Raw genomic sequence first — 17363 nt, 5'->3', positions numbered from 1 at the left:
TAATTTTATACTTCTCTTTTGAAATCATGAAGAAAATGTAGAGTTTCAAAATAGAATTATGATAACACTCAGCTTAGTATTTATCCATGTTTTTGTCTTTACTGGAGAACTTAGCTTTTCTAATGTATTTGTTGTTGTTTTGAGACAGGGTCTTTTCAGGTTTGACCTTGAAATGTGTCAGCGAGGGTCCTCCTGTCTCCACCTCCTCAGCATTACAGGGGTGTGTTGCCACGCTCAGTTTACATGGCACAGGGGATTGACCCCAGGGCTCCATGAGAGGTAGGCAAGCACTTTACCAGCTAAGCCTCATCCCCAGCCTGAGAATTTACACTTTTATTTGGCTTCAGATTATTGTAGAAAGCCAGTCGGGAGGACTTCTTTTAGCATTTCTTGTAGGGCAAATAATAAACTTGTCTTTTTTTATTTTTCTGTAAGTATTTAATTTCTCCTGTATTTTTCAAGGGCAATTTTGGCTGGTTGTAGTTATTTTGTTATTCCTTTCTTTCTTATGGCACTACAATTTATCTTCCCAGCGCCATCTGGTCCACAAGGCTTCTGCCAAGAAATCCACTAAAGGTGACAATCCTTGATGTACGCTGAGTTTCTATGGCCCCTTTCAAGATACTCTGGTTTTGTCTTTCAGCAGCTCGAGTGTAAGGCCCTTGGGTAGACAACCTTGGGTTTATTCTACTTGACATAGATTCGGCTTTTTGCATACTTGTCCTTCCTCAGATCTGAGGTTTTGGCAATTATTTTTTTCATGTATATTCACTATCCCTTCTTCTCCACGAATCCTCATAATGTGTATTTGGTCAACATAATGGTATCTCCCAAGCCCTTTGTGGGGTGTTTACTCCCCAACCCCACAGCTCCCCAGAGTTTTCTTGAGTGTGAGCAGCAGGAAATATTAGAGAGAAGGATTTATAGTGTGGAGATAAACAGATAGAAAATAAAGGATAGCCCCGAGAGGGCCTGGAACCTATTCCAATGGGCCCCAACTGTCTCAGCCCCAGAGTATTTATAGAGACAACAAGGGGTGGAGCAAAAGACCTCCCTCCAGCACAGCCAAGTGCAGACCATCTCAGACACCTGCACTCAGGCCCGTGGCCCTAATTATCCTCTATGAGGACCTGCTGGGTAAAGCCATGAGGAACCCAAAAATGGGCTCCCACAGCCCTTTAGATTGTATCTATTTTTATTAATCCTTTATTCTTTTTATTCTTCACAACATTTTCAAAGGATGTGTCTTCAACTTTACCTATTCTTTGCTTTCCATGTTAAAATTTTCTGTTGCTCTCTTGCAGCAAATTTCAGTTCATTTAGTGTAATCTTAGCCCCATGATTTTCTTTTTCATAATTTGTTCCTCTTTGCTGGCACTCCCATTTTGTCCATATGTTATTTTCCTCTCTTTTTAAATCTTTTTTGTTCTTTCCTTCTTTTCCTTAGCTTTTAAGCAAAGTTTAAGACTATTATTTTAAAATCGTTGACTAGAAACTCTAAAGTGTGCCTCTCTTTTCGAATCCATGTCTGGAGATGCATTCTCTTTCTTTGAATGAACTACCTTCCCTCATTTCCTTGGATGCTTGTGGGTTTTGTTGAAAACTGAGAAGTTGAAAGAACGTCTAGATCTGTGGACTGACGCCATGTTTCTCCTTGATCAAGCGAAGTGTCAAAGTTCAGGGTCTTTTCAAGTCTTTTTGGAGCATGCATTTCTTACAGATCTATGTGCATACATACTTAGAGTTTTTCCACTTCCTGCCATGTACACAACTATTTTAACATACCTTCATTTTTCTCAGAGTTTTCTTGGAGACTTAAATGTTCTGTTGTACTCCTCCACCCATTGCCTCTCATTCCTAGGCACCCATGAGTCCGAAGTCTCCTTGTTAGATCTCTGTGCCATAGTGCTCATTACTGCTTTCATCGACTTTCGATCCAAAGTCCTTCCATAGTCTTTCCCAAAACACATGTTCAGGTCTGTCGCAGAAATAGTCCCTTCTTTGGTACTAATTTCTGTCTTAGTTAAGGTTTTTATTGCTGTGTTAAACACCATGCCATAAGCAACTTGGGGTGGAAGGAGTTTATTGTTTTGTTTACACTCCCTTATCACAGCCCACCATAAAAAGTCAGGACAGGAACTCAGGCAGGGCAGGAACCTGGATGTAGGAACTGATGCAGAGGCCATGGAGGGGTGCTGCTTACTTGATGGTTTTCTCAGCTTGCTTTCTTATACCATGTAGGACCACCCGCTCAAAGGTGAGCTGGGCCTTCCCATGCCAATCATCAATCAAGACAATACCCCCCAGGCAATTCTGGTGGGACTGTTTCTCGACTGAGATTCCCTCCTCTCAAATGACTCTGGCTCATCAAGTTAACATAAAAGTAACCAGCATAGAAAATAGTATTCATTTTTGAAAACTAAACAAGTGAGAGCAGTGGGAGCTAAAGCAAAAAATGGCTCAGTCAAAAAAATGCTTGCCGCACAAGCATGAGGACCTGAGTTCAGATCCCCAGCCCCCATGTATGCTGGGCACAGCCACGCCCATCTGAACCCCAGCACTGAGGGAATGGAGACAGGCAGGTCTCTGGCCAGCCAGTGTGGCTACCAGGTGAGCTCCAGGTGAAATGATGGATGCTGTCCCGAAAAACAAGGTGCAGAGTGACTAAGAGACAGCTGGTGTCAACTTCTGGCCTCCACACAGCATGCATGTGCACCTCACTGTGCATGCACGTGCACATGCACACACACATACACCACACACACTAAAGTAGCACATCATGTTCAACTGTAGATGAATACATAAACATGTGCATGTATGCACACACACATTTTTTTTGGCGGAGCTGAGGATCAAACCCAGGGCCTTGCGCTTGGTAGGTAAGTGCTCTACCACTGAGCTTAATCCCCAGCACACACATACATACATACATACATACATACATACATACATACATACATACATACATACATATATATATATATATTTGAGTGCCTGCTAAGTTCATTGAGCTTGGTATAATCTACTCAACAACATCCAGGGAATGTACACTGCGTGACACTTTTTAGCTCTTTAATTAGTGAACATTAGCACTAACAGGCATTCTAGTGGAGCTGATACTGAAAAAAAAAGAACATATGCTGTAGGATTATTTTTTATAGCATATAAAAGAGTATGTGCTATGGAAGGGGGAAAATCAAACATCAAGAAGAAGAAGGAGAAGAAAGAGTCAGGGCTGCGGCATTAAATAGAATCATCCTCTGGACCACCCTAAGACAGCTACATCAGTGCAGAGACTTGAGTTAGGAGTGTAGTGATTATGTTGCTGTCTAGGGGAGAGAACATTCCATCAGCGAGAACAGCGGGTAAAGGTAGGAGGTAGGGGCACCCACGACAGGCTGAAGGGGCCAGTGTGGAGTTGACCGGTCAGAAATTAAGTCAGAGAGGGGGCTGGAGAGATAGCTCAGAGGTTAAGAGCACTGGCTGCTCTTCCAGAGGTCCTGAGTTCAATTCCCAGCACCCACATGGTGGCTCACAACCATCTGTAATGAGATCTGGCGCCCCCTTCTGTGTACATAAATAAATCTTATAAAAAATTAAGTCAGAGAACTATTAGGGCTGGTACACAAGTTGCTTGAGCCCTTGTAAGTGGCCAGCTCTTGGACCTTTCCTCTGTGTTAACAGTGGGTTCCGCGACACTTTCTAGCACCGGGTGGAATAATTCGACTCGCATTTTCAAAGGATTTCTCGGGTCACTGCGCTTGAGTCTAAAGGGAGTTGGTGGTTGTTTCTGCCGTCTTAGGTATATGACAGCTAACACTGACACAGAGGAACAGAGTTTCCCAGGCCCTAAGGCTTTTAACACGCACATAGAGGAACTGAAGTTGGATGTCCTCCTTCAGAAGGTAGACCTTTTACGGATAAATGAGTCTGACAAAGTGGAGAGCTTCGAGCTGCTTTGCGACCACAAAGAAAAGGTAAGAGCTGCATGGGTGTAACATGTGCATGCCACTTTCCTTTTTTATTTAAGTACTACCCTGCTCGTATTGCCACTATAATACTATGTCACAGCATAGAAACAGAATGATTGGTGTATTTCTTATAAAATGAGTAATTTTTTTTAAAATTAAATTTGAGTTAATTAGGTTTACCTAAGGTCACAAAAGTAGGAACCAGCCTTATATAGAGTTACTTTGATTTTATTAACTTTGATGCATAATGCATGTTTTATAACATGAAGAATAAGTCATTATGCCCAGGCATACAGTATGTTTTCTCTGGAGAGAATAAAAATTGTATTTGAAATTTTCTATATTGCTATCAATATCATATCAATCAGTATGCTCAAGATATTTCTAACAATAGTCATTCTGCAGTGTTTCAAGTTGGACTTGAAGAACTAATCTTGTCTCACCATCACCAATGACAAAAGGGACCTCAGGGCTCCAAGATCTAAGGGGAAATCAAATCTTTTTTTGCCCATGAGCAATATGAGGCTAACTTTGGTCTGAGGGTTTAGCAACTCTAACACACTGTAAAACCTGTGGATCCTAACTGATTAACACATAGCATACAAGTATACCAAAAGATAAGACGATGCTCTATGAAGATGTGCAAGAATTAACTGTCAATAAAAGTTTTGAAAAATTCAAAAATATTTACAGTTATAATTGGGTCATTTAGGTAAAGCTTGTAATGTCCTTATTGAGTGTATGCACTTTAATTCACAACTACTCCCTACAATGCTCAGTAAGCTATTTATTATGGTGGCGGTAGACCACTTATGAAGGATGAGAGAGAGGGTACCCTAGTCCAGGGAGACTGTTTAGGTTCTGGCCCATGTCAGTTCTGTCTACTACACAGTTGGATCTAGTTTCCATGTAATATTAATTGATTCACAATACGAATGTAACACTATATTTGGCCATATTTCTTAGCCATAAATATTTGAGTTAAAAATATTAAATATCCATATGTATAAATTCAGTCATCTATAAATACTATTTTACCTGCCTTTAAGGTACAATGAAAGCAATTATGTCAGTCTGGACAAACTAATGCATTAATCTAGTGTGCCATTTTATCTTTCCAGTTTAGTGAAGAAATAGAGTTTCTGTGGCGGCTTGCCCGTGCCTATGGAGACATGTATGACCAATCTACAAATACACAAGAAAAGAAACATTATGCTAATATTGGTGAGTAATTTGTCAAATTGGTTGTTCTCATGTGGCATTATCTTCCAAAATAAGCCATTAGTAGATTTTAATTCATGCAAAATCATCTTAGTTAAAGACTCATTCTATCTCCAATATATCCTGGTAACCAAAAACTGTACACAATCTCAGAAAAGGCCTTCCAGGGCTAAAGTGGATGTTCCTTTAAAATAATTGAGCTAATAATATTAGAGCAGGGAACTGAAAAAAAAAAAAAAAAAACCCAGACTTCATTTTTTAAAGTCTTTTTTTTTTCCCCCCAAGACAAGGTTTCTCTGTAGTTTTGGTGCCTGCCCTGGATCTCGCTCTGTAGACCAGGCTGGCCTCGAACTCACAGAGCTCCACCTGCCTCTGCCTCCCGAGTGCTGGGATTAAAGGCGTGCCCCCCCTCCCCGGGCTCTTTCTAAAGTCTTAAAGACTTCACTTTTAGCATCACAGGAGGCTAAAACACCTGTGCTAGAATTTGAAGCTCACTAATAAGCCAAGGAGGATCATGGTCTCCAGCTGTAACCGCTCACAGTTAAACTCACAGCTCACTTCCTGTGGCACGCAGGTCTAGGAACACAGAAATAACCTCTCAGATGCCAGGAATTCAGAATGTTATCTGGAAGAGTAAGGTCACCCCTGATTTGATGGTGATTTAAGATGAGTGCATCATGACAATCATTATACTGCCATGCCTACATTCTGCATATATTTTAAATTTTCCTCAGTAACAGTAATGGCACGATGAAAACCAAGGAGAAGGTCGAATTGTTGTTGTTGTTGTCGTTCCGTTTATGTTTCACTGGGTGTCAGAAAGCTTTTCTGCTCAGAAGCCCCTGAGCTGCCGTCTCTCTGAACTTCAGAATAATTGGCGTCGTGGTTGGTTTTCCCTCTGTTTGTTCCAAAGCTTTCTCTTTCCCTGGCTTTCCTATGACAGTATGAGAAAGAAATAGCAAGTGAGGACTCCTCCAGCTCTAGTTCCGGCATTTTTATTTCCACGAAGGATGGACGTACCGCCAGAAATCTGTGGTGGTCTTTCTTCCCGTTGAGGATTTCCTTGCTGCACTTTAATTCCTCCCTCACTGGAGGAAGATGAGAGACTTCCCCTCTTGTCCTGTTCATATTTATCCTTCACCTTCCCGGGGTTAGTCTTCTGTAGCAATCTGGTTGGCAGGTGATATACATACACAGCGGAGTTTTTAAAGAAGAAATTTTGAACCAGAGTCTAAAAGGATTTATATTCATATCTGCGAGGGGGAGCGAATAAAGCATATCGATGTAAAAGCTGTTGGACATGCATCATCACTCATGTATTTTTCTCCAGCGCTCCCTTCTCTTGGATGTTCTGATAGCAGGTGGGGCTAGGAGCACAGAATAGATGGGGGTCTCAAAATGACTGAGGGGGGGCCCTGACTTTGCTGGGAAGGCAGTACTGTTCAAATAATCACATATAAAGAGACTGACAGAGATGGGCTGTTATTTTAAAAGAGAGTGGGGTGCTCAGAGTTTATAGCAAAAAGGAGGACTCGGTAGCAGGAGCTGGAGGTTCGTGGAGGGAAATGAAGGAGGTAACCAGTTCTCAGAGGTACAACTTATGGAGGTAACCAGTTCCCATAGGTACAATGTTTTAGTCGGTTTTGAAGCTGACTGGGAGCCCAAGTGAGTTGCCCTAGTTAGTTTTAACTGCCAATTTGACACAGCTTAGAGCTGCCTGAATGGAGTCTCAGTTGAGGGACTTCCTAGATCAGATTTTCTTGTGGGCACGTCTGTGGGGGGCTGTCTTGGTTGATAATTGCTGAAGGAGGGCCCAGCCCACTATGGGCAGTACCATTCCCTAGACATGGAGTCCTGGACCGAAGCATGGGCTTGCAAGCTAGACATCAAGCAGCGTATCTCCTTAGTTTCGGCTGTGCTTTCCTGGCTGTGAGTGAGTTCCTTGGTTAAAAGCAATGCACTGTGGACTAGCGAGCAGGCCTGGATCTAAGTCCCTGCCTGAGTTCCTGCCCTGACAGCCCTCAATGGTAGTCTGTGAACTGTACGTTAAAAGAGAGCGTTTCCTCCCCTAAGTTGCTTCTGGTCAAAGTATCTGCCACAGGAACAGAATGAAACGAGAACAGGAGTTAATGTATGAGATCATGGGAAAGTGGGAAAACAACCTGAAGGGAACACAGGGGTAAATCCTGAGTGCATAGGGTTGGCATGAGGTTTATCCTTAAGATGAAAATCTACAGTATCACAGCAAAAATGAGAGCTGTTCTCATTCATACAGAAGGAAGTTATTCAAAGATTGAAGGAAAGCAAAAATCACTTTTTTGTACGTTTAAGAAAGTAATTGAAAGTGTTATTGTCTGGAAACAGCATTAAAATAAAGTGTAGCGAGAAGAGGTGAGGAGGGAGGCAAGGGCCACATGTGAGTGACAGTGTCACCCTTGAGAACTGGCTGTCTAGAAAGGACCGATAAACGGCCGTCACAGTGTATAAGGAATAGATGCTTAGTAAGGTCACGACCAAGTACACCGGGGCTGAGAGCCAGGATTCAGTCTGGCTCTTGAGGAAAGTTGGGTTCTGTATGAGGAGAGGTGTTGAAGCGGATTTCCTCATCAGCTCGTGTGTGAAGTCATTCAGAATTCTTTTATAAAACTCAATTCGTACCATTATGCAACACATTTTCCAAGTGTGATTGACTGTTTACTTGTATTCCAAGCAAACTTTTTCTCATTCTTAAGAGGGCATTGTGATAATACTTAATTGTTTGGTATGAACGCCTGTTCTGTAGGGGAAGGAGCTGTTCCTGGGGGTGAAGAGCCAACTATACAGCCAGCCTGTATGCTGCCCAACTTTCCTCTGTTATCCCCAGAGGGATTGATGCCTTCAACCCTACTTAAGCCTGTGGTGGCGCACTAAAAGTTTCCATTTGACAAGCTAGCTGAAGTATTGATTCCGATCTGAGCTTCTGTTTTGAGACAGTCTAGCTGTACAGCGCAAGCTGGCCTTGAACTCACAATCCTCCTGCCTCAGACTTCTAAGTGTCAGAAGTACAGGTATGCACCAGCCACCAGACTGAGCTTAGTTTGTTTTACACAAAAAGAACACATTTTTAGCTGGGTGGTGGTGGCACACGCCTGTAATCCCAGCACTCCGGAGGCAGAGGCAGGTGGATCTCTGTGAGTTCGAGGCCAGCCTGGTCTACAGAGCTAGTCCAGGACAGGCTCCAAAGCTACAGAGAAACCCTGTCTTGAAAAACCAAAAAAAAAAAAAAAAAAAAAAAAGAACACATTTTTAGCTGTGTGTTGTAGCTCATACCTGTAATCCCAGTACTTGAGAGGCTGAGGCAGTAGGATTGCCATGAGTTCAAAGTCAGCCTGGGATTCATAGTGAGTTCCATACCAGTCTAAGCAACAGTGTGATACTCCGTCTCAAAATTTAAAAAAAAAAAAAAAAAATGTTTCTACCTGGGGGAAAGGGAGTATGTTTCTAGTGTTTCATTAAAAAATAACTGATCCTTTGATGCTTGTCCAAAGGTAATACCAGTTATTACTAAAATGCTTTACTTTAAACCTTTTCCATTTCAGGTTGATTTCTACACAGGATATGTTTCTTAATGGATACACTATAACATGCACCATGAGCAAGTCATAAATTAGAGACTGATTTTTACAAGATCCCTATTTAAGATTCTCTCGGCTACTTTTGTAGTCTCTGGGTAATGTCTTCAAGGCACAAAAAGGGGTGGGGGCAGGGAGGAAAGAGACACAGGGGAAAAAAGTATTCTCTTTTTGAGAGTCTCGGAATACACTCAAGCCATTGGAGAACCTCCGTGAGAAATAGTCCTCACAGGATGAAAAGCTATTCTAAACTGAGTGTAATAATTTAAGAGCATCGTGTATTCCTTGGACCCATTCTTGTTGTGAATGAGCAGGCCAAGCTCCTTGGGCCTTCCCCGTCCCTTCACACACTCTCTACTGCCCTTTGACGTTGTACTTACTTTCCAGTCAAGTTGTATACTGAAGGCTGCAAGCCCTGGAAGTCAAGGACTGTCTCTAATTTGATGTCTTGGTCCCAGAGGTCACATAATATGACAGCTAGTGATCACTCAGCAAACGTCTTGTATGAATTGATTACAAGAAAACAATGTGGTTTTTCTTTCATGTAATGAGTAAGAAACCTCCCTTGCCTTTGCCTAAGTCAGTTAACCCAGTGGGTCTCAAATGTGAGCGCACAACAAAATCCTTGAAGCCAGTAACATACAGATCATCAGGCCTGACCCCAGTGGTGAATGTCCTCTACTAGCAAATTACAACTGGGACAAATGCTTTCCACCGTAGGGCCCTACTTAGGAGCCGCTGACTCAGTTGAAGACCCCGTTTCCTACCAAATCCTGTAATGACAGTAACTTCAGTCTCTTTGTCTTTCAGGAAAAACGTTAGGAGAGAGAGCTATCTCTCGAGCACCCATGAATGGACACTGCCATCTGTGGTAAGCACACAGGAGCCCTGTAGCCTTAACCTCACGGTGTGCCTCTCTCTACTCTGCCCTGAGTTCTGGAGACTATGATTGCTGTATTGAATGGCTCAGCCACACGCGCCACTCAGAAAAAGATAGTGGATAGTACAGCAACTGTTATCGTGTTTATTCTCATGTATTTCTCTTTAGATGCATTTTAAACGTGAGAATCTCATGAGACTCTAACAAGTCTTGTGCCTTTGAGGGTAAACTATAATTAAGTCTAATAAAATATACCAGCTGGACAGTGGTGGCGCACGCCTTTAATCCCAGCACTCGGAGGCAGAGGCAGGTGGATCTCTCTGAGTTCAAGGCCAGCCTGGTCTACAGAGAGAGTTCTAGGACAGGCACCAAAGTTACACAGAGAAACTCTGTCTCTAAATAAATAAATAAGTAAATAAACAAACGAACAAATAAATAAATGGTTCAATAAATAAATGGTTAAATAAATAAATAGATAAATAAATAAATGAAATATACCAGTATTTTGGAAACATACACTAAAATTAAGTCATGTGTCTAAACAAAATGTGCAACAAATGCTCCAAAGAATCAAAGCGTAGAGGTCATTTTCTCTCACCTGGTGGGTCATGGCAAACAAATTCCCCAGGTCGAGGAGAATCCAGTCTGTGCATAAGATAGCCCAGAGCAACTCAGGTAGACATAAGATGAGCCGCTTTGGAACAAAGGAGGAAAAACACCTCGTGGTTCTGTTTGTTTGGGGTTTTCTGTTTTGTTTTTGAGGGGGGTGGCCCCCTTGTATACTGAAAAATAGAAAACTAAAAGAAACATACTGTTTTAAATCCGTTCACTTGTCGCGCGGCAGCTTTGCATTTTTAGATCCCTGGTTGTTGGCTTACCGCGGTTGGCTTTGCTCTTCTGGTGCTGTGCATGCTGTTACTGTTACCCCAGATATTAAGACTGTACGGTGAAAAATTAACTTTATGGCCCTTTCTTCAGTGTAGGTTTCCAGAAATACGCCCCCTCTGGGGTTATTTTGTTTCTTTAGGGACATCATTAGGCAAAAATCTATTTCAAAACAGCTGCCCCTTCGCTGTTCGCGTCATCCCTAAGGATTTCTTCACCAGAGGAGGCAGAAGCAGAGCCGGCTGTTTACTCGGCCGTCAGCAGGGGGCGCTCCATTCCCAAGCACTCGCTTTAACCTCCTGAACAAAAACCCAGCAGTTCTGTGTACCCCAAATTCTAAGAAACACACCCCAAAATGGGAAATAAACTTTAGGAGCTAGAACATGTGACTCGACTCCCAGCACGCCTTACATGGATAGTGGCCCCTTGAATAGAAAGTGGGTGGGAAAAGCAGCTCAAACCTGAAGCAAACGGGTGACGGTGAAGTCAACTTTCCGCCACAGACTTAAAAGATCACTGTAATGTATAAGACTCCTGGGTTTTAGATCTCTGGTTAGTTTGCCTAGGTCATCTAACCTGTATAAACGTACACTTCTAAGTTAGCGTGTGTGCTAAAGGGCTCTGTTCCTTCTCTTTGAGGAGTACTGTGATGAGTTTGTACTGAACAAGCAATTTTCTCTCCTCATTTCTTTTGAAACTGGGTGTCTGGGACCTGGTTAGCCAGATCTGGGCCAGAAAACAAAACAAAACAAAACAAAACAAAACACTCCTGTTTCACTCTTAACTCTGAGTTTCTGTCCTTCTCCCTACTCCCCCTCCATACTCTTTGTTTCACTTCCTCTCTCCCTTTCTCCTCCTCCTCCTCCTCCTCCTCCTCCTCCTCGTCCTCCTCCTCCTCCTCTCCCTGATCTTCCTCCTCCTCCTCCATCTTCTTCGTCTTCCTCTGCTCTTCCCTCTATCCAACATTGTAGTCAGATTAGTGACATGGAGACTTTCAATTATGAAAGTTTGGCTGATAGCTTAGGCTCGTTTCTAACTAGCTCCTATAATTTAAATTAACCCTATTAATTTACTTTCCACCTTGTGGCTTTATTACCGCATCTCCGAATTACCCACCCTGCTTGCTCTGCATCTCCACCTTCTCACCATCCTCTCTGCCAAAAACATCCTGCCAAGTTATTGCCCATTCAGCTTTTTATTGAACCAATCAGAATGACACATCTTCATGGTGTACAAAAAAATTTATACCACAACACAACATTCCTCTGCACCCATGAAGAATCACATTATAAATGTGCATCATCTTCAGTGAGGACCTTTATCAGTGTAAGTTTTCAGTTTTCATACAGAAGCAATATTGAGTCTTCTCCAGGCCCCTCCCCCCATAAGTACCTGTGCTTTGGCTAGCTAAGGCGGACTGTGCTGAAATCATGCTCCGTCTCCTTTAATCCCCTTCTCTCTCTCATTTTTTCTGTTGTCAATTAAATACCTTGTTTGTGGCAATGGGACTTAAGTACTAGATTAAGTCTTATCACCACAAAATTATGATCCAATTATGACGTTTTTAAATTTGGTATCAATTTTTAACTTTAAAAATGTTAAAATCAATCCAGTTGATGAAAATGTAATAAGTTTGAATGCCAATTAAACCTTAACTCTTAGAATGTGTTCTATCTGCTCAGTAGAAAAGCCTTCACTCAGTCAAATAGTAAAATTTAAGGTGATGACGAAAGAGAATCTTGGATGGAATTTAGATAAACCAATTTCATAGCTAGTCCTCACAGTGTTGAGGAAAATGACTTGTTCATTCAGTCAACAAGAATGGCAAACTGTGGTCTGAAGCCTAAATCCAGCAAAACAAATATTTATTGGACAGCTGGGCGTATAGGTCAGCTTGGAAAGAGTTTCTCTGCTGTAACTTTAAGGCTATACAAACATTCTAGAAGATTCCATTGTCTTTATTATATCAACCTAAAATACTCTGGAATTGAGATTAATAAAATATATTTGCATTATGTTGGCCAAATAGGTTTGGCTGTAGGTATAGATATATCTTCCATATGAGTTGTGCTCTGTTTGTGACTTATAGCTACACACCTTATAGTGTATGTGCCACAGAAAAGTCTGTTTCCATTTTCTAAATACAGAAGGAAAGCCCCATGTGTGTGTGTGTGTGTGTGTGTGTGTGTGTGTGTGTGTTGTTTAGTAAGCAGGGCTACACTATATATAGAAAAGCAGAATTAGAACTTAAGATATTACATTCTGATGTTATTAAGATATTATATTCTGATGTTTTCAGCCATCCCTCTATTCCAGGAGACTCCCTGATTCCTACCATGTATGTAGTGTTAGTGTTGAATCACAAATACTGCAAGAAATGAGTGCAGTTATTTTAGGAGTTGTTGAAATAATATGGCTATCACCCAGTGAGGGTATATTCAATTCCAGTGCAAATACACACACACACACACACACACACACACACACACACACACACACACACACCACACAAAATCAGGTCTTGTGAAAGCAACAATACTTCAAATGACCTCTAGATGGCGGTAATCCACCATAGTGTAAGTAACTTTCTTCATTCCCATCAGAGTAAGAGTTTAAGCAATGAAATATTAAGTTACATTTTAAAATGAACACTATAAAAATAACATACACATAGCTAAAGTTGATTAGAAGAAAGGAAGTGATAGCCTTTTGAGAGAAAGTGAGCGAGTGGAGTTTATGACACAGAAAAAGACAAATAATATTTTTAGAGTCAAAAGACAGATTTCAGGACAGATTATAAATGTCCTAAGTCTCTAGGGACATATTACTCGAAAGGGAAAGAGCACTTCCTCTAATGTTTATAACCCATGGAATTTCTTTCTCTTTTCACTCACAGTAACTAGGAAAGAATGAGTAATTAGAGCAGATTCAAAACCCAGAGATTACATAATAGTTCTGATTATTCAGAAAACATAGGAATGTATTTTTATAAAATTATAGAAAACAAAATTAGGAGGTGCTGGAAAGAACCTTATGAAAGATGACAATAATAATTCAAAAGATTTACCATGTTTAAAAAAAAAAGATCCCTAATAATACGTGAATTAAAGTGTCCAAAATGCTGAAAAACATTAGGGAAAAACAGACATTTGAATGAAGTATAAAGCCTAATTAATAATTGTATATTAATATGGGCTCATTGTAACAGTTGTTTATCAGTGTCAGTACAGTTAGAACAAACGTACTATAGTAATAGAATATGCTAAAAACGGGGGGACTAAGTATGGGGTATGCTAACTGCCTGCGCTCTATGTATTTTTGTGTGTGTGTAAATTTAAAGCTATTCCAAAGGAAAGTACACTTAAATGGAAAGTGGCCTGAGGTTTTGTGTCCAAATAAGTTGAAAAATTGTAGTACTCATAACCAAAATAGAGGTACTTACATGGAATTCCAGAAGGATTGAAATTACTCCTAGAATTCTTTGGAAGAAATGATACAGTAGAATTTTAGAGAGCATTTCAAAAGAACATATGAATAGAAAATTAACCTAGGCCTTTAATAAATAAAGGCCTAGAATAAATAGTTGACAGGAGCCAGGTGTGGTGGAGCATGCCTTTAATCCCAGCACTCAAAAGGTAGAGGCAGGTGGATCTCTGTGAGTTCAAGGCCAGCCTGCTCTAAATAAGTGAGTTCCAGGATAGCCAGGGCTGTTACACAGAAAAACCCTGTCTCAAAAAGCCTAATAATACCAATAATAATAATAGTAATAATATTAAAAAAAACCACTAGGATCCACCAGTAAATTCTTTCACATATTTAAGGGAAAAAACACACCAGCTTTCTACAAGCTCTTCTAGAATTCCCTCTCTTTATCCTAGCACTATAAAACTTCTAAAACAAGATGAAATATTACAAGAAAACTGCAGGCCAGAATTTCATGAGCATAGGTATAGAAATCATTTCAAATGTATTAGCAAAGTGAATTCCCACAATATATGGAAAGAACACACAGTAGCCATGTGGATTCTCTGCTGGGCTTTTGGAAGTCAGTTCAATGTGTAAAAATTGGTTAGTACATTAACAAACCGAAGAAGAAGAAAGATCATATACCGGCATCAACAGATGCAGAAAAACACAGTGGACAGACAACTTTTATTCGTGGAAAGTCAAGCAAACCAAACCTTTCTGAAAACTAGAGTGGGCACCTCCTCAGCTTGGCAGAGAACAAAGGCCAGACCAGCTGCGGTTAACATCATTCCTAACATCAGAAAGTTGCTTTCCTGCCGTGTAAGCAGGAAGATGAGAGGAAGGGATGTCTGCCCCTCCCAATGATGCTCTTTCATGCTCCTCTAAGAGTTCCAGCTCACGTACAGAAGGATGTGAAAGCTACCGACTGAGAAGAAAAAAATTGACTTCGTTTGCTGAAGACGTGACTGTCTCTTGACTGTCTCTTAGAATTTAGTCATCAAAGCAAGGTTGTAGGATGCAAAATTGATGTACAAAACCCAGCCACAATTAAAATTTTAAATTAAAATGCATTTCCATTTGCATTAGCATGCCCCTAAAATTAAATACTTAGGTTTTTTTTAATGTACAAAATGTATACACGATCTATATGAGAAAAAGTGTAAAACTGTGGTAAGGGATATGGAGAGCTAATTCATGCTGTAGGTACACAGCCCCAGTCTTGTCAAGATGTCAGTTTTCCCACTGTGGCCCTGAGATTCCACACACCACCAGCCCGAAATCCCATAGATTTATTTTGGGATATCACAAACATATTTTATCTGAAGAAACAAAAGGCTCAAGTCAGTGTTGGAGCAAGGAACAAAGCTGAGGAGCAGTAGTCCTTGGCTTGAAGGCTTGGAACAGTAACCCAGCAGCAGCAGTAACCACGCGACCTACAAATCAAAGGGTCCAGATTTCACAAAGGAGGTTAAGAACACTCTGGAACAGCAATCTTTTAATATCCAGCCTCTGGGTGCAGAAGAACATTAAGTCTCATTTAAAATGTGTGAATAGTCACCTGTCATACTCTAGATTCTCAGTCATTTCTACTAGGCTGGACTGACTGTTCCTCCTGCCTCTACTGGGGTGGATTCCAGTGGCCGTCACAGAACATGTCACAGAACAATGTCACAACCGAAAGGGGCCATTTTCTTGGTTGTGCGTGACTGGTTGACTTTCTGGCATCCTTTGTTTCCCAGAATGTTCTGTTTCACATTAAGAAATTGCTCCCTTCATTTTTGTACTTAGAATTTTTGCTTATTCAGAGAAATGATTGCAATAGCATCCCAAACCACATTCCTGATCTCAATTATTATAACAGTGCAATTCAGTAACAATCACAGTCTTAACATAGGTTAAACGTGTATATTTTGCCTCGGGCAGCAACATTCTGAAATTCTCTGAAGCCTTTCACAGACAGAAACAGGTGTGAAAAAAATGTCCCTTCGATTTTTAAAGTAAATAAGCAAGTTGCTGAACATGCACTGCACCCAACCATTTCTATACATTTTGAATTCCCAGTGGGGGAAAGAAATCCCTCGGAACACTCTGTACTAATACGCAATTTCCAGCAGGAATTGAGAGAAAATGGAAAATCTCTTCAAAGCATGCTGTAAGATTATCTTTATTTTTATTTGGTTTTAATCATGAGAGTTGTTTTGTTTTCAATGACATTTAAAGAGGTCAGGAGAGTTTTAAAGAGGCATATTGGTTTTAATATGTTTTAAAATTTATAAATCTATTAACACATTTTTATCCAATTCAGTACATGATTAGATTTTCTCTGAGAGACCATCTGATGATGACATTGATGATGGCATCTGGCACTGGCTAAAACCTGCTGTTTGCCAGGCATTGTTGAAATCACATTACACTGGGTGGCTCATTTACCCTCACCACATGTGTATGGCATAGACAACAATAATTTGTGTATTTTTGCCTAAAGAAGCTGGCTTCATATTAGTGTCAAATATCTAGTTATAGGGCCCTTGGATCTATATCACCCCTTCTGTAAAATGTTGATGAGTGCTCTAGAGATATAAGTGTTATATGATAGTGGTATTTGTTTACAATTTTACATGGCAGACACTGTTGTTTTTTTTTTTTTCCTTTCTAGGTATGCAGTTTTATGTGGTTATGTATCTGAGTTTGAGGGCTTGCAAAACAAAATTAACTGTGGACATCTATTCAAGGTATTTCTTGGTGTTCAGAATGTTCCATTTCACTAACTGGCATGGGATTATTCAGCATGTTAAACTCTGGGGATTTATTTTGATGTTTAAGCAACAGAAAATGAAACGGTTAATACCGAATCAAACCATTTGGGTGTCTAAATATTATCCAAGATGGCACAGGAACCCACCTAGTAGGTGAGTGTTCGCTTTCATTGGTTATGAACTCACTGACATCATAACATTTGACTAGGACTAGGCAGCCAACAGCCTCTACTGACTTCGGGGGCAGGAGTGGGGGATGTAGGGTCTAATCTAAAGCTTAAAGTTAGTTACCATGATGCGTGAACAAAATAAGCAACTTGCCTACATACCATGTACTGTTTGCTGTTGTTTTTTGTGACCCAGTAACTAATCTCTGACTCGGTAATTGTGGAGGAAGAAAATGGCTCTTCCTTGTATCCCAGTTCCGGGTACTCAATCTGACAGTGCCTAGGGAATCAATCCGTCGCCACTCCAGCACCGTTGTTTTTCTTAAGTTAAATCCTGCTTCACGCCGTCTTGTACAGATAAACTCACTTCTGGGTCGATGTGTCTTCACTGGGAAAGTCTAGGA

At 40.8% G+C, this 17363-nt stretch overlaps 1 protein-coding gene across 5 annotated transcripts in view; it reads left to right on the top strand.

Annotated features, from left to right (window-relative positions):
* Rmdn2 (regulator of microtubule dynamics 2) overlaps positions 1 to 17363 on the top strand; it is a 61190-nt gene that overhangs the window by 22584 nt on the left and 21243 nt on the right. For all 5 annotated transcript variants that reach the window (XM_036171087.1, XM_036171086.1, XM_036171089.1 and 2 more), the window contains 4 exons: positions 3803 to 3977; positions 5093 to 5195; positions 9614 to 9674; positions 16693 to 16768. In XM_036171087.1, the coding sequence (XP_036026980.1) occupies positions 3803 to 3977; positions 5093 to 5195; positions 9614 to 9674; positions 16693 to 16768 (415 nt within the window). The remainder of the gene's footprint in view (positions 1 to 3802; positions 3978 to 5092; positions 5196 to 9613; positions 9675 to 16692; positions 16769 to 17363) is intronic.

The sequence above is a fragment of the Onychomys torridus genome, chromosome 21 (genome assembly GCF_903995425.1).
Source record: "Onychomys torridus chromosome 21, mOncTor1.1, whole genome shotgun sequence".
Classification (NCBI taxonomy): domain Eukaryota; kingdom Metazoa; phylum Chordata; class Mammalia; order Rodentia; family Cricetidae; genus Onychomys; species Onychomys torridus.
Note: the sequence above shows the minus strand (reverse complement) of the source record. Positions and strands in the feature narration are given on the sequence as shown.